At 35.5% G+C, this 20,099-nt stretch overlaps 2 protein-coding genes across 2 annotated transcripts; both read left to right on the forward strand.

Moving 5' to 3' along the window:
* Positions 1–1,949: 1,949 nt before the first annotated feature.
* On the forward strand, positions 1,950–5,201 carry LOC136798158 (uncharacterized). Its single transcript, XM_067054739.1, has 3 exons — positions 1,950–2,119; positions 3,203–3,439; positions 3,938–5,201. Exons 1-3 carry the CDS (start codon positions 2,077–2,079, stop codon positions 4,213–4,215), a joined length of 558 nt encoding a protein of 185 aa, XP_066910840.1. The 5' UTR covers positions 1,950–2,076; the 3' UTR covers positions 4,216–5,201.
* Positions 4,402–19,507, forward strand: LOC136798160 (uncharacterized protein PF3D7_1120000-like). Its single transcript, XM_067054742.1, has 9 exons — positions 4,402–4,447; positions 5,008–5,100; positions 7,456–7,522; positions 14,336–14,702; positions 14,877–15,588; positions 15,858–15,970; positions 16,487–16,628; positions 18,274–18,374; positions 18,885–19,507. The coding sequence occupies exons 1-9, from the start codon at positions 4,402–4,404 to the stop codon at positions 19,185–19,187; spliced, it is 1,944 nt and encodes a 647-aa protein (XP_066910843.1). The 3' UTR covers positions 19,188–19,507.
* The last annotated feature ends 592 nt before the right edge of the window (positions 19,508–20,099 follow it).

A 20,099-nucleotide genomic window follows, 5' to 3' on the forward strand; every position in this document is an offset into this window, starting at 1 on the left:
ATAGACAGCCATATACCTTTCGGTAATTAGTTTTTACAAAGTAAACAAGGGATGACGCACAATTAGAGCATATTTATTTTTCTTATAAGCATATACTTTATAAGAATCAAGTCAATAACTCTTGATAGACAGCCATATACCCTTCGGTAATTAGTTTTTACAAAGTAAACAAGGGAATGCGCACAATATGGGCATGTTTATTTTTCTTAAAGGCAATATACTTTATAAAAATCAAATCAATAACTTTTGATAGCTGGGGATATACTTTTAAGTAATTAGTTCTTACAAGGTGGACAGGGGACTACTGGTTGCAGCAGTTTTAATATAGCTCAGCCTCGCTTATTCATCATAAAAAATGACCGTGTCCGAATCATTTCTCATGACTCGACCTAAACCTTTTTTTCTAATCCACCTCGTAATTTTCTTAACAGCTTTTTCAGAGCCAGCATTTTAGCATACTTTTTGCAAATATTTGGCGAAATTTTCGACTTCAAGTCGTCTTGTTTATTTTTGTCTTCAACGACACAAACAAAACTATATCAACATCGAAATTAATCCAACATCTTGGATTGTCAGCATTGTTACTGCTCTCTGTGCTGATTTCACGCTGATAATAGAATAGCGATTGGTCGGCACAGGTCAGAATATGATTTCGACATGTGATTTTCACCGTAAAAAAAACGAGATCAACTGGGTTCGTAGAGGAAAAGGAAAAGGAAAAATAGGCTTCGCCTAATGACAACTGCAGTCGCAGCCTTGGTCATTAGATAATGCGGAGGGAGCAAAATACACTTGTGCGTGTAGCAGATGTAATAAGAAAAATCTCACCCGAATCTCCGCGTTACTTAATTTAAATTTCCTGTTTCAATTAGATAAGGAATGTTTGCTTTGTGGATGGTTTTACATTATCAAATTAGAATTTACCAACGATTATGTAGTTTCACCTATATTAACATGAATTGTTTTTTATCATATATATAAACATTTTTATCTTACTTACTTAGTTAAAATCAAGTAAAATGTTTACGTATTGATGGTAATCTTTTAAAATTGTTTACCACAAGACCACGTCATGCGCAAATTTGGACATTTTGTACACGTAGTGTGGTGGCAGGGAGGCTACTGATATTGCGCACCAGCAAATATAGTCTAGTCTCCAGAACTAGAATTCAAAGCCACCAATAGATGTAGACCCCCGAAATAAATTTTGAATTTTTTAACCCCAGTTGATCCTAATATTTAGAAGAACTTAGTCTCTTAACTTCCTTAGTACTGTATCAACTGTTTTCTTAAAATCCTGCTCTCACTGTAAAATATTCTAGAAAAAATATTGTCTAAAGGTAGGTTCAGCAAGAGGTTTTCTAAAACCTGGCTTCAGGGCTTCATCAAATTTGAATTTCAGACCTCTACAAAAATAGCAGTTGAGAAACTAGAATTCATTAGAGGATGTTAGCAGGTTACTGTTAGCAGTCACCAGTAGTATAGAAAATTTTGTCACAATTTAAAACATAACAAAAAGATATTCTCAGTTGTCAAAAGAAGAGTCCCTATTTATAAGCCTGATTTAGTCTATAAATACCTTATTTTTTAGGGTATTCAAAAGTAGAGTTTCTAAACCCCCGGCAATTAATCCCCCCCATTCCCCCGTTTTCTTTAATTTAAAATCTATCTAAGCCCCCCCTTTTGAGAGTAAGTTAATTATTCTTGAACTGACAGACGTACATTTATCAGCAGCAGGATAATCGAGTTTGCCTTAGTAAGGCAATTAGTAACATATTTTGACAATCAAATTAAAGAATATAAAGATATCAATTCAATTTTGAACTATTAGTATTTCAAAATGAACCCATTTCGTGTTTGATTGGAGATGACAAAAGGATGCCAAAGTAAATTATCCGAGATCATTTAAAGGTAATTGATTATATAATAGAACAATAGTTTGGGTGCTATTATCTGATTAAAACTTTATAACCCCGCATATAATGAGAGCCGTTTTATTTGATACATTTCAATCAATCTTGCATTTTGAGAGGTACGGGTGCAGATATTTTGATTTGTTCCTGCCGGAAGATCAACATGAAATTTTGGATTGGATTTATTGGCGTTCTTTTTGTAATCGGTAAGTTATAAATTGCAGAAGATTTTTGAAAAATTCATCTCAACGGAGGATATCTCTTGTTTCACCGATCTTTAGACATCCCTTAAGGCATTGTTTGAAATTGTTGGAAGTAGCAACCTTCGAGTACAATAATATTTTTCAAAACCTTTCCAAAAAGCTACAGCGATGCTTTAGTCGACCCTATCGTCTACACAAGGTCACTACAAAAAGGGAATAATTTAGGAGGCGGTAAATTTGATGATGGAAGTGGTGGAGTAAACAGTGATGGTGGTACGTTTTCTTTATCTCTAACGGGCGACAGCATTGTCTTTAGAAACTTTGATCGAAAATTTGAGGATTCGTTTTATATTTCATTTCGTTTGAACGTTTGAACAAGGCTGTCATTGTTATTGCTTTCGATCAAACAAGTCGATCAAAACTCTACTTAACATCACATTAACGCAGAATTGATATCTTCCTCTTAACTTGCATAACCCCGCATACTAAATACTCTAGCAAAATCTTTAAAATCGAATCGTTAATTGGTTTGTGTTTTTCTGAGACCGCAATCAGATGTTATTTTAATAGGTGTCCAAAATGAGGAATATTGAATTGCAATTTAAATTGCTATAGTTAGGATTTATCAGTCACATGGAAATAGTTTAATAACATTCTTTCATGAAAAATGATTCGTGAACATGATTCAAATTTGTCCATTGAAATAAAAAGACATGTATGTCTCAGAGGAATGTCTAATGAAAACGTGAAAATCTACCCCTGTTTACGCCATTTTAAAATTTATGATTCGATATGCAGCCTTAGTTTGCTCTACTACGCCCATCAGTAAAATCAAAAGGTTAAAATGTAAAGTAGTCGCTCTTGATAACGGATGTATTGAGCGGAGACTCTGATGTTAGATAGTAAAAACGACGCACTCCATGTCTCGCATGCCTCACATATATCTAGGTACTCTCATCTAACCGTAGCCTATTCTAGACGTCACTCGCATTTTTTCTACGCAATTAACAGAATGAAAAATCCCGGCTTTTGGTGAGGTGTTCGCTAATCTAACCACTGTCTTCCACTTTCTTTTATTTACTACAGATGTCAGTGTTGCATTGACAGCCAAACCAGTAACTGGCGTTTCACCTCCACCCATTACTTGTCCAAAATCTTTATGTATAAATCGGACGGATGGGAATTACGCTTACCAACTTAACGGTGCCAAGAATGATCATTATTTTTTACAATGTTCTGGCGGTGAAGCTTCATGTCAACCATGCTTTCCACAATCGTTGGTTTTCAAAGAAGAATGCAACCAATGTTTGACGTCACTTAGATGTAAGTTTACTACACTACACTCTTAACTAACAACAACGTCGTTTGAAAGTAAGGAAGTTAGGAATCGAGTTCGTAGCGATGGTCGAATGGTCAAGGCTTCAAAGCATGAAACCAGCGGGTTGCTGGTTATTTTAAACATCCATTAAACGGCACCTCTAGACATCCCTGTCTCGCAATGCAATGATTGTCTTGGACACCCCTGTCTCACAGCCCCGGTGAAAATCTAGTAGAGATGATTTTGGAGTGCAATTTTTAACATTGAATTTCGAATAGGGATGAAATCAAAGTCAATTTCCCAGAAATTCCAGGCTATTCTTCCAAATTATTGTCAAATTTTCCAGTGGAGCTGGGGTCCCAGCGGGTGTGTGACACAGGGCTGTTGTTGGGAAAATGGGGCCAAGATTTGACCCTGAAACTTCATCCCAAGGTTAAGGGAATCTAAATTTCGAAGTTAAAAGGCTAGAAGCTTTGGTAATAACTTCATATTCTATTTTTCAGCCGAATGTGTTGATAACGGTCAAGGAGTTCCACTTCCTGAATATTTTTGTCCTGACAAATGTGGACGAGAAGGTCTGCCAGAATTCTTCACTGGCAATATCGAAGACCCTTACAATCCTGAACATTACGTTGTTTGTTTAGCTGGAAAACTAGCTGCTTGTATCAAATGTCCCGAAGGTCTGGAATTCAATGAGATGTGGAATGCATGTTTATACAGTGGTAAATATAAAACCGAACCAACACAAAATATTGTGGACAACGAATCTGACTTTATATAATCCGAAACAGGATAGTAAAGATAAGCTATGTCTCAAAATAATGAACTTATAAATAACCCATTGGACATATATGTCAAAACAAAGTGAACTTTTCAGGATAAGTAACATCCTATTGATAGAATTGATTGATCATTCTTTAATTTCCCAAAAGGAAAAGGAATATTAGTTTTTGTTTACTAGCTAATAATGGCTGCCAATCTTTCCACCCCTCGTATTTACGGAGCTCCTGTCGGTATGGTGTATTGTGAATATGAAAAACCTTCTCCCTTGAATACTCTAAAGGACTGACGATTACTTATGTTGAAAAATGAAGTTCTGCTATAAGGTATTTTCTATAAATCTAGGTAAGTTAGCTTGTCGTCTGAATCGCGGGACTCTATAAATATACTTTCTATAAGAAACTCTTTTCGCTAGAGGATTAGCAGAATGCATGTTATAATTTTCAACCTGATATACCGATGAATATTTGTGGATTGAGCAAGTTGAATTTTTCTTACGGTAAATTTAAGTCTTACGGTAATTCTTTAAAGTTATGGTAAACTAGGTTAAATTTCATGATTGAGGGTGGTAGGGCGGTGAGAGAGGTAACTAGAAAACGTAAACAACTTTCAATAATTGTCATCAGTTGGTCTGGCAAGTGACGTTTTACAAATGAATTTGTTGGAGTCACAGGTGCTCGCTAAAAAGACATTGGTGATTGTTTTCCGTTCAAATTATTAAAGTATATCTTTTTTTTGTAATTTTTAAATAAACTATATATCCGATTATATTTTTTGTTCATCCAATTTTTAGCTTATTTCTTCACTTATATTTTCAAAAGAATCTTTCGATTGGCATTTCTTGATGATAATTTTTCTGATATTTCAACTAACGATAAAAAGAAAAGTATGTAATTTGTATTCTTAAGGTAGTTTTTGTAAGATAGCCATAATTTGCCATTTTTTAGAATAAATGATGAATTATATTTATTGTAAGATATTTTTGAAAATATTTTGAAGAAAATTAAAAAAAAGTTGTTTTCTCCCATTCCCAGTAAAGGTATTGTATCAAGATCTCAAACTTAATTTAATTTAGTTCCTCATTCATTAGCTTTTTTTTGCAGGCAAGGCCTTACTTAATGATGTAAAATAATCTAAATTGGAATTCTTATTTTATACTAATTCAACTTTAATGGAGTTTTAAATGTGATTATGTAATGATTTGTTTGTATTAGATCAATTACCTTGAGAAGAAATTAGCCTAATTAGAAGTTAGATCTAATTTTTCTCAGCGTAGGTAACAGCAACAAAATTCAATTTGTATTAAAACAAACAAATTCGATTTCTTTTAAATCAAATTACTTTAAGAATATCTAAACATAAGGTTATTAAGGTTATTCCCAGCTGGCACACAACGTCGTTTCAACGTTCATCTAACGTTATATGGACATTGTGAATATTAAATGAACGTTGAAACAACGTTGTGTGTCAGCTGGGTTACTCTAGAAACAACAGACACAACAAGCAGTATCCGCAAACTCACAAGGCATCATCTAAAAGATCACTGGGACCGATACTTCGGACCGAAGTCGATGGATTAAGATGATCATGAAAAGGTCACTCCAGACGAATCCAAAGAGAAGATACTGCACACAGAAACTTTGAATCAAAAACTGCCTACAGTAGCCTGTAAAAACAGTTATGAAGAAAAACTGGGCTGCTTTCATCCACTAACGGATTCGTGCTTCTTATAGCTCCTATACTCCCTGGGGTTTTGTAGAGGTCTGCGATTCAGACTTAAGAAAAACGTGACTATAGTTTGCGATTACTACACAAATTAGTTGAAGACAATGATGCACCCCTATCTGGATAACCAAGAAAAGACATTAAATCATTGAAGGAGAAAACTAGCAGTAATAAAATTTGCCATCCACCACACTTGTAAAAAGGTTAAGGTTATGATTTTTAATGTATTTCGCCAAACTTGAGCCCAGTACCTTTGTCCGTTGTTTTACAATTCTGATAGCACTGATGATTGTACCACGTCCCATCATTAAAATAAAAAAAGTTGTTCAAGTGGCTTTGGGTACGAGATTTGTGTTTTGCTGTATTTCACTTCTAACCATGAACAGTGTTCAATATTCCTAGGTGTATTTGATGAGGAATAGGAAACTAAGAAAGAGACCGTAAGCCATTCTTTTAGTCATTGAGACATTGGTGCATAAGAACACATTCTTCATGATTCAAAGAAATTTTTTTCAAGTCATGTAACACACACCTGTCTCACAGCCTCACTGGAACTTTTTTCCACGGTGGGGATAGAAATTCTATTGAAATTCCAAAGAGGATAGAAATTCTATTAAAAATCCAGTAGGGATGGCTATGGAGTGCAATTTTTAAACATTGAATTTTGAATAGGTGTGAAATCAAAGTCATTTTCCCAGTGGGGTTGAAATTCTAGGGTATTTTCCCACCGAAGACGAAATATTTTCAAAATTTTCAACTTGGTCCCAGTGAAGAAGTAATTAACTATTGTGATGTTATGGACATTGTGATTCTTTGATTTCTTGTTCCGGATTCACTCGTTCATGAAGACAGACACCTGTACTATTTTATTTGTCAATGTTCCGTATGTTGTAATCTGTTAGTCACGTTGATGTGATGCTGCGGATAATAATTTTCAAATTACCTGGCGACAGATGTCTGTCTCGCCAGCACCGTCTATGTCAGCTTAAAGTGAAACAAAAACCACATTGAACTAAATTACCATAATGCTAAAGTATGTTTTTGATAACCTTTTGACAATAAAAGGAAATCTACTTAGGTTAAAGATTAAAATGAAACGTTGGTAAGATAATCTTTTCAATTATTGTGGATTGAGATAAGACAACCTATTTTCTTAATCACACTTTTTAGAAAATTATTATACTGATAAGGTTTGACAATCAGTCAATTACTTTTTTAACAGCTTGGTTTCTTTCCAAACTGATTTCAAAATGACGATTACCCTTTCCATTTCCTTATTGAAAAGGTTATCATAAACCAGTTGATATTCCAGCCAATGATAAACTGAGAAAGTAGCCGAGGTGAACCTCTCAGTGGGTAACAATCTCGTATCCAGAGCTAAGGTAAGGGACTGTATATGTATATGTGTATATAGAATATGTATATGGAGACAATTTCTTAATGCATGTAATATATTCAATCTGAATATACGTTCGGTCAAAGTAAAGAATTCCATATCTTTATGATTCAACACTAGGTCTTTTCTACAGATTTGATAGTAGTGGCGTTTTGAAGCTGTATGATGGGATTGAAGATTCACAGATGTAAGACAATAACTCTGGTTTTACTCACAGATCTGTAAATCAAGTGAGAACAAGATTTCACTGGTTTGAGGGATGCGAAATAGCATTTGCTGCCTACTTCTTTTGATCTCGCGCTCCGAAAACAATTAAAATGCTAGATCCTATCCATCGGTACGAAATTTAAAAAGTCACTTTGTTTCACTTTTTTTTGCTGGAGAAAGCTTAAAATTAGATAGGCTAGATAGGCCCTTCGTGTTTTACAGATATCTGTGGCTTTACTCTTATGTCTATGAAAGATGACCGCTTATCGCAATCATATCCTTTAATTTATCAATTTATTCAAACAAATTGACAGTAAACAAATTATCCAGCACATTATTTGTTCATCTAGATAATAACCTGGCTTATACAATACCTAATGAGGTGAAAAATAGCTTGTAAGAGGAATTCGAAAGGTTTTAACATGTTGAACAAAGTCGATCAAGAATAAGAAGGAAGTCATCAAAATAGGGACGATCTTATTTCACAGCGAACCTACGCCAAATCAGCCCAAGGTCATTTTAAATCGATCAAAGTTTTTGAATGGGGAAATAAACTTTTTATTGTAAGAACAATCTCTCATAAGAACAGCGAGGCTAACATCGTCCCAAAATAATGAAAGATGCTTGAGACCTGACATAACTGAATCTTAAGCAAATTTTTGGTCAAATTAGTGAAAAGAGTGTATTCGAATTTCAAATGAATAAGGACACCAAAGTCTCTTCAAAAGTTTACTGGTTCTTATAACAGAAGAGCGGAGGAAATATGCTACGCGTTCTGTTTTGTAATTTTGAAAATAATCGTGAAATTTCCAACTAGGTTCTCTTACATAACCACTATAGTTTAACACGTCAACTCGCAATTAATGGTGTTTTATTTTCCAAAACATCTTTAATTTGATTAATAATCTAACTTTTGGAGGGTCATTAAAAAGTGGTAAAACGAGCTTCCACGTGAATTAATTTCCGGATTATTTTAGGAAACCGCATAAAGTCTAGCTAATTAACAATTTGCTGATATGAAAAAGTATGATTTCTTTTAGTCATTCTTGGAGCAAAATAAATAGATTCTCAGGTTCTATTAAAACAACTCGGACAGCTATTTCTGGTCTGTAATTTAACACTTAAAATCTGTTTGTAAAAGAAATCCACTCAAAGTCCTGGAAATTAGGCACACCTACACTCTCTACTCTCATACATTTTAATCATCTTTAAAAGCAAATGATTGTAATGTAGAGGAAATGAAGGTATTTTCCGTTTTCGTTGCTATTAGCGATAAATCAAAGAGGTAACACATTTATACTAGCCATAATTTTCATTAAAGTGCCACCGCAGAAGAACGATCAAGTTGTTGAATTTTGAAAGAAATGTTACTGATAGCCTTTACTTCTGTTAGAATGGCATCTCATCTGAAGCAAAATTTAGTCTACAAATATTAGCAAGTTGTGTCTATCTCATAGATATCTTCTTATAGAGATAAGATAAAGTTATTTTTACTTTTTTTTTTGTCATCTCTTTTATTACCAAAATAATGGTATATAATGGCTTGTTTATATCATAGTAAACGCTACTGTACTAATCTGCCTTTTTAATGTAATAGTCACGCGACAAGTTTTAAAAAGACTCAAATTTTCTAATTTGCTTTGCTCAGAGCGGTTAATAACTACTTGTGGTTTAAATAGGGAATTTCCCAACAAAAAAGGAATTTCCCTTAATTCGACTCCCTGAGGTAATAAAAAAAGACATATAGAGCTTTGAAAATGGGTAATCAGATCAAAACTAATCCGGAAAAGTGTTTTTAATGATGATAAAACAATAGAAATGCAGTCAAGCTAAGAATGTTACGGTACACCATTTAACCGGAACTAAAATACTGAAAAACGCGCGCAAAATTATGAGATGTTTGCCCAACTTCCTTATGCGTGAAGCTATGAATGCCATCCTCGGAAGCTTTAGGCTTCCTGTGGTGGCAAAAAATAAAAATTCGGAACAAAACTTTGAACAACATCCAGCGCTAAAATACCTTCTACTCCTGCTTTTTCTTCAAAATAGAAACCCTAAATTTTTCTTCTGGGTTTTAAAATGTAATCAAGCATTGAAACCTGATTTCTTTTTGACCTCACTTCCTTGCCAACCTCCAGAACTGATTTCCTTACAATATCTTTCCTGGTTGAAACCCACCTACTATTTGAGTAGTTTAATGGATATCAATCAACAGGTTAATTGGTATCATGTTTTCATATTTGTGTGAGCTTAAACAACAATGAATATCTGGTATGATTAAGTTGTCATAGAGAGCACAGGTGGAGTACTAGCAGGTGGAAATGATTCTAATCGGTTCTATTTCCAGTATTATTTAGTTCATATTTCCAAAAAGATTATTTAGTAGGAAATGTCTAGAAATTCTCGTGTTCGTAAAAAATTTAAGGAAATAATTATTTCGAAAAGTCAAAAGAAAGGTTTTCAATGCTTAACCCTTTCCGTGCCCACAGCCTTTTTTTCTAAGTTTTTAAAGAAAACCGTTAGTTCAAACTTTAAACGGTATTGGTAAACGTATCAGGACAGTGCCTTCCTATTGTTCTTTTTTGAGCAATAGACAATTTGGATATAGAAAAGGAATGAGTACACAAACTCCACTTTTAGTCATGACTGAAATTTGGAAGAAAGCTACAGATGAAAAGAAAAAGTTTGCAGCGCTACTCATTGACTTATCAAAAGCTTTCGACTGCATCTCGCACGAACTATTGATTGCTAAACTTGAAGCATACGGATTTTCAAGGAGTGCCTTAGGTCTCATAGCAGCCTATCTATCAGATAGAAAGCAAAGAACGAAAATTGGCGACCATTACAGTACCTGGCATAATGTTAAAGTAGGTGTTCCCCAAGGATCCATTCTAGGGCCGCTACTATTTAACATCTACATGAGAGATTTGTTCTACTTTCTAGAAATGTACTGAATTATGCAGACGATACAACACCTTTTGTGATAGCTGACTCTTGGGAACAGGTTGGTGAGGAGCTCTCGAATGGAGCTGCTATCATCTTTGAATGGATAACCCAAAATCAAATGAAAGGAAATGCAGACAAGTCTGAGTTGATAGCTAACAATACCAGCAAAGAAATCTTCATTACTATACAGAATGAACGCATCTTTAACAGCAACTCAGGCAAGATCCTAGGATTAACTTTTGACAACTGTCTGACTTTTGAGCCACACATTAACATGATTTATAAGAAAGCTAGCCAGAAAATCAGTGCACTTGCGAGGGTAGCACCGTACATAAATCAAAAGAAAAAACAAAGGCTCATGAATGCCTTCTTTCGAAGTCAATTCAATTATTGTTCGCTTGTCTGGATGTTTCATGTTCGCAGGCTAGATCAAAAAATAAATCACCTCCACGAAAGATGTTTGAGGATAGTGTATTCTGATCATACATCTACTTTTGAGCAGCTTTTAGAGAAAGACGGTGCCATCAAATTCCACCATAAAAATCTTCAGTTGTTAGCAATAGAACTTTTCAAATGTAAAAATAACATATCAGATCTAAATAAAGAAATTAAAGAAATTTTCAAACATGATGAAAATATCAAAGTAAATCGCAAAACGCCTTACTTCAGATCAAGAGAAATAAACTCTGTTTTTCACGGTTCAGAGTCACTTTCATTTTTAGGGCCAAAAGTTTGGGAATTAATTCCGGATGAGTATAGAGATATAGTTGATCTTAGTATTTTTAAGGAAAAGATTAAGCAATGGAGGCCTACATCATGCCCGTGTAGAAACTGCCGAACCTATATTGAAGGTGTTGGCTTTTTGTAATCACCTTACAAATTGTAAAGTAGCGTTGACTTTTATTAGCCTTTGTTGCTACCTGTTCGTCAACTTGAAATAAACTATTACATACATACATACATACATTCTTATGCTAAATAAACAAAAAATGTTTTTCTTTTCCTCTTTCTGACCAATCTTGCTCAACATCTGTGTCAATTTGATGTTTGATGCTTGTAAATTAATTGAAGAGTAAGCAAACGATATATAACTCTTATTTCAAAACAAATCATTTAACTGATTCATATGTTTATAAAAGTTGCTGTTAGGCGGTGGCAAAAAATCCAATTTCTAGGCCACACCCTTTAAAGTAAAAAATTTAAATTTCCAGGACCAGAATAAATGTAATGATGTGTAAAAATAATTCATGCTTAATGTATTATTTTTACAAAGTTGAGATTAAAATTCCTTTTTATTTAAAGTCTAAACATCTTTATATATGGCATCCTGTGAGCTATGTATGAGCAAACTATTGATTCGACATTCTAGTAACTCGTCTTAAAAATATAGCTACGCTATATAATGTCCTTGCTTTAAAATTTCAAGTCGATGAAGCTTGGCTTTACGAAAAGGTGAAAGTTCTGTAAGCATTAGCATACAAATTCGTACTTGATTAATCTCTCTCATCTCAAGATGTCGTTTTTCAAAAAGATTTTTAGAAGGTTAGTATCGTCTTAAATGGAACAAATGAAGTAAAATAATCTTAAAGGGCGACAAAGGGTAAAAAATATTTGATCGTCATGGCGTTGGAATTGAGTATAACGTTTTTCCTAATTTGTGAATTATATTTCTCCTGATATTGTAAACCATATCTGAAAAAATCATTTTTTTCCATCTTATTTGAAATCCAATCACGTTTTATATTAAGAAAATCCAAGATTTTTGAAGGCTTTGGGTGTTCATCTTGACATTTTTTAGTTTTAAGCCTGAAATTGTACTCAAGATGTTCTTAATTTCACTAATTTTATAGTATTTTTGATTAATTTCATACACCCCTGTGTCACAGACCCACTGGGACCCCAGCCGCACTGGAAAATTTGGCAAAGATTTCGTCCTCGGTGGGAAAATACCCTGAAATTTCAGCCCCACTGGGAAATTAACTTTGATTTCATCTCCACTCGAAATTCAATGTTTAAAAATTGCACTATCCAAAACCACAACACGACTGATTTTTTCTTTGGACAATAGAGTTGCTATCCCAATTGGAATTTCAATCGGAATTTTCATCCTCAAAAAGGAAAAAAGTCCCACCGGGGCTGTGAGACAGGGGTGTTTTCATAAGAAATTGGGTGTTTTAGAGTTCATAAGGCCTTATTCTTATGATATTATGGCCATCAAAGCCTTATGTTAATAAGTACAGTTTGTTGTTATAAAAAACGCACATCATTCAATCTAGACTAGTAAACTAGTCGTTGAAAACAGACCCATAGACAAAAAATTCAAGCTCCAAATAAAAAGAATCGAAGAGGTGAGGTTGCGTGTCTTTTCTGAATTTCAACGACTAGAAGCTTCTTCCCTCAAAAAACGTTGTTTAATTTTACAACCTTTTTGGTCCAGCGCGCAGCAGAATGGACCTTTAAAAAGCAACTGATCGAAAAGATTTTGTCTTTGTCGGCCTGTGCGCGCAATAAATTAACAAGTCCAGGCTAAACCAACCGCCGATCCAGAATTTTTGCCCCGCCTACCCGGGCGATGTTTGACCTATGTTTTGGATTGAATTGGTAGTAGAGTCCAATTTCCCGGTTAGATTAAAGGGTTGTTTCAGGTAGGGTCAGGTAGGGTTAGGGCTAGGGTTGGGGAAGGGAGTTAACCCCTGGTTAGGGTTTTAGCCCCCGGGTAGAGTTTGGAGTAAATACCATGTTTATAAGGAACTTTGAACTCCTTAATGCAGTTGTGACTCGATGGCCGAGTGGTTAAGGCGCTGGCGTTCTATTCATAGGTGCTTTTTATATAGTGGGTTTGAATCCCATCAGCGGCAAAAGTTTCGAAATGCATCAAAAACTTTCAAAAACTTAGCAATACAAAGAAAGTGTCAAAGAATAGAAGCTCAGAGTGGAGGATGGTGGAGGATGGGAAGGAAATTTTTTTGCGTCACTTATGGAACCCGGTACGAACGACATTCGGTTATTGCCACGTCAGCTGGACCTTCACGCCGCTCCGGCTTCTTGTTTAGGTTTTTGAGAATACATCCAACTTTTTTGACTAAATGATATTTCATAGTAACATTAAACATGGGAACATATAAATAAATGAGCATTTCCAAAAATGCAATAAACAGAAAGAAAAATAAATGCGATCCCGCACGGGCCAGACATACAGAAATCTGTACGTCTCTCCTTACGATTTTAGGTGAAGAAAAAAAGGCGTTGGAAGAAGCTTCTAGTCGGTTATTTTCCTTTTCTCTCACACGCGCTGAATATTTAATTATTGTTTACATTATTTGATTGACAGTTTTATTATAAGTAATAACCGACTAGTTTACTAGTCTACATTCAATCCTAATCCTAAGTGCTAAAAGAATCTTCGGGTGTGGGTCGAATGAAGCTTAATGCCTCTATCCGGGGGGGCTGTCAGGCGAAATGAACGGGGACGTGCTGCTGGTCAGGGTCCCTGTTTTAGGCTCTGAAGATGTGAGAGGGTCCCAAAGAGTCATTTTTGCCACTTTCCAGGGTGAAAATGGAAAATATGTCCTTCCGACAGGGTCCCAAATTTACCAAACATTCATATCTGACAGGGTCTACTTTACAAAATCCAGCGGGACGTCCCCGTCGGCCGTCAAGGTCGGTGCCCCTCCCCCCCCCCGGAGAGGCCCAACGCCTCTATATATGAGTGCTTTAATAAAAAAAAAATCCAAGATTTATGATTACTTGACACTATTTACCTCTAAAGTAAGACATAAGGTTCGATCATAGTTTAAGAAAGCGGCTTTCTTTTAAAATTTCATTTGGTTCTATTCTAATAAAACAGTTCAACCCGGAAGCAAGATGATTTCCAACCGAGTAGCAATGATCGTAATGATGATTGTAATGATGGCGTAGAGAACAACCAAACAAGCTTTGACGAAAACGAAGAGGAAGATGATTTTCCTGATCTTGAAGATGATTATGTCTACTGCGCCGATGATGAAGATGATGATTGTGATTTTGATGTGAAGAAAGAAGAGAAAAGAGATTACGAGACATTTCAAGGTCAAGCATGGTCAAAGACAACGGATGTTAGTTACAGAGAAGAGCAATGGAATAACAGGAAGAAATCTTTTGAGGATAATGAAAAAGTATTTGAAGATTGGCCGAATGCTGCTCATTGTGAACGAACATACTCTACTGAAAAGAAGGTGAGAAGCAACATCATTCTTTTTTTCTTATTTTGGCGAATGAGCAAAGTATCTAATTTTGGTGAGAACTGATTTGTACAACTTTTGTCTAAACTCGCAAAATTCACCAAAATTAGTTCTCACCGAGATAAGTTCTTTCAAAATATCAATCTTTGTAAATGTTTGTTTTTTTAGGATGAGGGAAACCATCAAGTCTCCTCAACTCCGATCGTGACGTCGGAAATCTCCGTAAAATATCGTCAAAAAGGAAACGAATTCTACAAGAAAGCGAATGATGAGAATCTAGATCCCTCTTTAAGAAAAGAGAAATTCAAAAATGCACTTATCTGTTATAAAGGTGCTTTAAAAACAGCTGGTAAAGATTACGATTCTACAGCATCTGCGGCCAAAAATTACGCAAAAGCTTCCAATGAGCTTTCCAAATTGCTGGAAGACAATGATATAGAGAAACGGCAATGTCTTATAGATGTTATTTCACACTATCAACAAGCACTCGTATGTGGAAAAATCACAAAGTCAGCCTTATGGATCGATGATATAACATGCTCTCTCGGGAAAGTACTGCAAGAGGCGTTGAATATATACGCTGATCTGCCAGCTGAAGAAAAAATCAATGTTTATGAGTCATTTGCCTGTAGTTTAACAAATGGGTTTTTCTCTGATGATTTGTATGTTGAAATTGCAAATCTCCTTCTCAGCCAAGCAATCAATTCTCTTCAATTAAAAAATTTTAAAGAAAGTAAAATTTGTCTGCAACGAATGAGCCGCCCAATTGAAGAACTTAAGCGGAGTAAAACGCCCGAGTTTACAGAACAAGCAGAGACGTTGAAATTGGATTTGAAATATAATTTGGCGTTCACAGAATCTCTACAAACTATCCGTATAGGTAATTTTTAGGAGTTTTAACGCTCTTTTAAAATTTCTAAATACAATTAAAGTGGTTTCAGTGGTCTACGTTAAGGGAATTTCCGTTCGAAAGAAATTTGGTGGATTTGACGCTTTTAGCGAAAATTGTTTTTCTATCATCTGACATATTAAACTCTCGCCAAAATTCGATTTTTCCAGCCATCTGCAAATTTAAGTTACCCTTTAAAATTCCTTCCTTTAAGCTACAATGAAAAACTTAAAAGCTTTTTTGCACATTTGGGGTTTTAGGAGATGAGCTTTTGGAGAGCCATTTGAAAGACCAGGAAGACTTGAGCATGGATATGGTTTATACCGTAATTGACCGGTATCATGAAGCGATGGTGTTGGCTAGAGATATTGAGGTACGTACAAATTAATTTGCTACTTAACAGTTACAGTAGCAAAGATTTATAGTTCAAACCACGAACCATTTTTTTAGGATACGAGATGCTTTTGCATTTAAATTTGAACAATCAGAACCCGAATTCTCAGTTTAACCTTTAGTCCGCGAGGGACGCGTATACGCGTTCAGATGAATGTTAAAGTGATAATAGGGGCGATATATGATATCATTAACGCTGGTTATGAGCAGAATACTTTCTACAATAGACTTTTGAAATAGTCATTGAAATGTGTCCCTTTACAGTCCCTAAAAATCATGCTCGAAAGAATAATTTAATTCTTTCTCAATCCTAACCTAATTCTTCTTCAGTGTGGTGTAATTTGGATGACCTGAAAACTACAGTGTAAACGCGCCCATTGTTTTACCATCAACACAAAATCATGTTTTTTTCTGGTTAATAAGAGACAAAGATCGTGCAATTCTTTGTTCCAATATTTTCAAGCAACAGTGAGAATACACCCTTATTCTATTTCAGGTTGAAGTTGAAGCTATCGCCTTGAGTCGTTTAGGATCGGTATACGCAAAAGTGTTGAAAAGGAAAGACCGTGCTACAGAATGTTTTAAAAATTCCATTGAATTGGCCATGTCTCTCACGCCACGTGTCATGAATGATACTCGTAAGTTTTTTTGTAAACAAACTTGTACCCAGTCCCTCGTCGCTTTCATCTGTTCAAGTTCATCAGTAGAACCCAAAAGCAATATTAGTTGCTCTTAGTAAGGTAGCACTTGTTATATACCAAGAGAAAATGTGATATAAATCGCACTGGACTAAGGTTCAAGTTCAATATGCTCCATGATTTTGAATCTAAGGAAGGATCCGCATGGACCCCTTCCCTTTTTGCGGACTAAAAAGTCAAAAACCTTAACCCTTTAAGTGCCGATGTCGTATATATACGACATGGGCTATATAGGAGGGCGAAGCCCTCCTGTAATGCCCAGTTTGATTTAGAAATCGTTATTTTTGGTCGAACTCGTAGGAATTAGATTGTCCTTTATGGTCAAGCAAAAAAAATTTCAAAAGTGAGTCTTTCCAGCGAGATTTTAAGCGAAAAAGTCAAAAAAATGCAAAAAATTGACAAAAATTCACTTTTTTGAGATTCTGACCGTTTTTTGACTATTTTTGGTCAACGAGTGATCCAAGAACCTCCAAATTTGGCCCTGTTTTACTTTATTCTGTCTTCTAGTGAGTCGATTTGAAGTTTTACCACTGGGCACCTTTCCATCAGTTCAGTCAGGTCCGCGCAGCGGGCCTGACTGCTTTAATTCCCTAACCTACCCCCCGCCCTTGGCCGCCGCCCACCACACCCTTCCTTAATCGGGCGGCGCCGAAGGCGCCCAAAAGAAAGAGGAGACTCTAAGCTATCCAACGAGCTATATACGAGCTTCTAATTCATTCTAGATCAGAAGATATAAGCCCTTAAAGTTTGAACTAGCAATTTTTAAAAAAAAACTTAGAAAAAAGGACCCTGGCACTCAAAGGGTTAAAAACCTGTTTTGATCACCGTGAAAATTCATCAGAGCGAAAAATTTTCGAATGATAGCGTAGTAGTAGTTCGAATAATCTCTTACTCTTGTCTCCCGAATAGACGTCCCCCCGCTAATTGTTAAAAGCAAAAAAATCCATCCCCCACGCTCTTATTAAGACCCCCCCCCCGCTAACTAAATTTGAATAATTAAATTTTTTATTACAGTGTAGATAGACCTTAGACTTGTTAAAATTTTCTTTCGTTAGTATTGGTTCTTATTTTACGTGTTCATTTGTTACTTTGATTTGTTAAAGTTTAACTTTTGTTGTTGAAATTGACACAGTGCCGTAAGAAGCATTTTCATATTTGGGGGGGGGGGGGGGCTGAAGTTTAGTGACACCGCGAGGGCCAACCATGCTTGGCCCGAGGGGGGGGGGGGTATTTTGAAAATTTGAGCTCTAGATTGCTTAAAAATACACTCAAAACATGCACATAAAGACAATTATGACAAATTAAAAAAGAAAAACTTTGCATTTTGCAAAATAACCATTTTTGAAAAAATTATTGGGGGCATAGCCCCCTTGCCCCCCATTTGCTACGGCACTGTAACAGCAGTTAAAAAAATTATGTCTTCAAATCAACCCACCACCTCTTATTCAATCCACCCCACTTATTAGAATTTAAAAAATTTTCCTACCCCCCTGCTTATTCGGACCCCGTCTATTCGGGAGACAAGAGTAAGGGTCCATTGTCACGTTGTTTCACCACAATGATGTTACATTTTGAATTACATTAGCATGGTATAAAGAAGCCAACGATACCTTGTTAAAGTACCAGCAAAAATCAATCTTGGCACAAGACGCCAAAAGAGAAGCAGAGCGACAGAAACATCTTACAGTGAGTAATACATAGAAATATCTGAAGGATAAATTGAAAACTATAGAATGTCAATAAGGGCTACTGTGCCGATACGTATATCTGTTGCACTGACATCATTGTGATAGCAAACTACTAAACTTCACGAATTTACATTACTTGTGGCCTCTCATACTACACGTGGTTACTGGATTGATCGAGTCTAAAACATGACACTGTTCCCGGATCTGTATGTGTGGGGACTATATAGCTCAGTGGGTAGAGAAGTTGCACTAGTAATGCGAAAGTCGTGAGTTCAATCCTCACTTCAGCCTTCAGTTTAGTATTAGTAGTTCGCTATCTAACTGAGGTCAATGCGCAGATATTCATGCAAATCTTTGAATATCATAAAACGACTTCTTCGATTTTTCTATTGTAAACTTGGTCAAGCCTTTGCAGGTGGTATCAGGAAAACATTCCAGGAAAAAAGGTGTTTGATAGTTGTTAAACAGGCTTTTAATATGACATGTTGTATTTCATTATTTCATTCAGGAGCTCTCAGAAGAATTATCAGATCTTTCAACAGCAGCTGAGAACCAAAAAACCAAAGGATTGGTTTTACACATCTTTGATAAATATCCTCCAAAATCAATGTCAGCTAGGCTTAAAATCCCATCAAAGGAAGACCTGGATGGTTTAGAAGAACCTAATTTGCGAAAATTCATCCAGAAGATGTTACTTTATTATCACCCTGACAAGGTTGATGAATCAGAGCATGGAAGCAAATGGAAAGTGTTATGTAATGAAATCACCAAAATATTAACATCAAAACTTGAAGTTTTAGAGTGCAAATAGGGATAGAAATCGAGAGAATCGTCAATGAAACTTATTTCCAAATTAAAGTTGGAGAAGTGTATCTATTAACTCTATTTTAAACTGACGATGAACGGAAAGTCCACAGTTCAAACTATTGCTTGAAAAAGATTTGAAGACTAAAGATATCGACTTTGGTCAGGGCAGAGACAATGTACAAAGTCGATGATCAAGTATAAACTCCGGTATGCTATGATAGGAGGAGATATAGTCCAAGAGCTCAGAACTCATATGTAGGAATTAGAAGTATTTAAAAACTGGACCATGAAAGTTGGACAATTTTGAAAACCAAGTTCACAAAAGTTTTAAATCGCGTCAATTTAAGTCATTTATGTTAAATTATTTTATTGATGCGAGTACAAATTGACAAAAAAAGTAAATCATCAAATCATTTTTCGGTAGACAGTACTCGGTTTGACGGGTGTATTATATGTGAATATCCAAAGCAGAATTTTACAGAAACAAAGGTTAAACCGTTGAGTTTAAAGCCCGAAGGGTCCAGAGATGAATCATCCTTTGGATGGGAAATAAAGCAGCTAATTTCCCATCCAAAATGGGTAACCCGCGTAGTCTCTAGACAAAGTCTGGATTGAAAGTAAAATCTGTCGCAAGATTTAAAATAATCCGGCGCAAAAAGAATGCGCTATATTCACTCCGTTGTTCCGGATGCGGCGCAAAACTTTTTTCATGTTTGGGAAAGGAGGAAGATTCCTCTCTAGCCCATCAGGCTTTACACTCAATGGGTTAAGCTAGGAAGATTTAATGAAATTTCAGTAATAACCAGTACCTTTCTTCTTTATACGACTAAAAATTCAAAAAAAAACATTGTAAATATATACATCCAAAGTGTTGACTGTACTTTAAAAATCTAAAAACATATTTCTCTTATTATGA

Source organism: Clytia hemisphaerica, unplaced genomic scaffold (assembly GCF_902728285.1).
Source record: "Clytia hemisphaerica strain Z4C2 unplaced genomic scaffold, Clytia hemisphaerica genome assembly, whole genome shotgun sequence".
In the NCBI taxonomy this organism is placed as follows: Eukaryota; Metazoa; Cnidaria; class Hydrozoa; order Leptothecata; family Clytiidae; genus Clytia; species Clytia hemisphaerica.

Excerpts from the sequence above, each read along its gene's own strand:
- LOC136798158 (XM_067054739.1), top strand. The coding sequence starts at position 2,077 with ATGAAATTTTGGATTGGATTTATTGGCGTTCTTTTTGTAATCG. Across the intron at positions 2,120-3,202 it reads TGGCGTTCTTTTTGTAATCG|ATGTCAGTGTTGCATTGACA; the intron begins GTAAGTTATAAA and ends TATTTACTACAG. Across the intron at positions 3,440-3,937 it reads ATGTTTGACGTCACTTAGAT|CCGAATGTGTTGATAACGGT; the intron begins GTAAGTTTACTA and ends TCTATTTTTCAG.
- LOC136798160 (XM_067054742.1), top strand. The coding sequence starts at position 4,402 with ATGGCTGCCAATCTTTCCACCCCTCGTATTTACGGAGCTCCTGTCG. Across the intron at positions 4,448-5,007 it reads TATTTACGGAGCTCCTGTCG|CTTATTTCTTCACTTATATT; the intron begins GTATGGTGTATT and ends TCCAATTTTTAG. Across the intron at positions 15,971-16,486 it reads TGTTGGCTAGAGATATTGAG|GTTGAAGTTGAAGCTATCGC; the intron begins GTACGTACAAAT and ends ATTCTATTTCAG.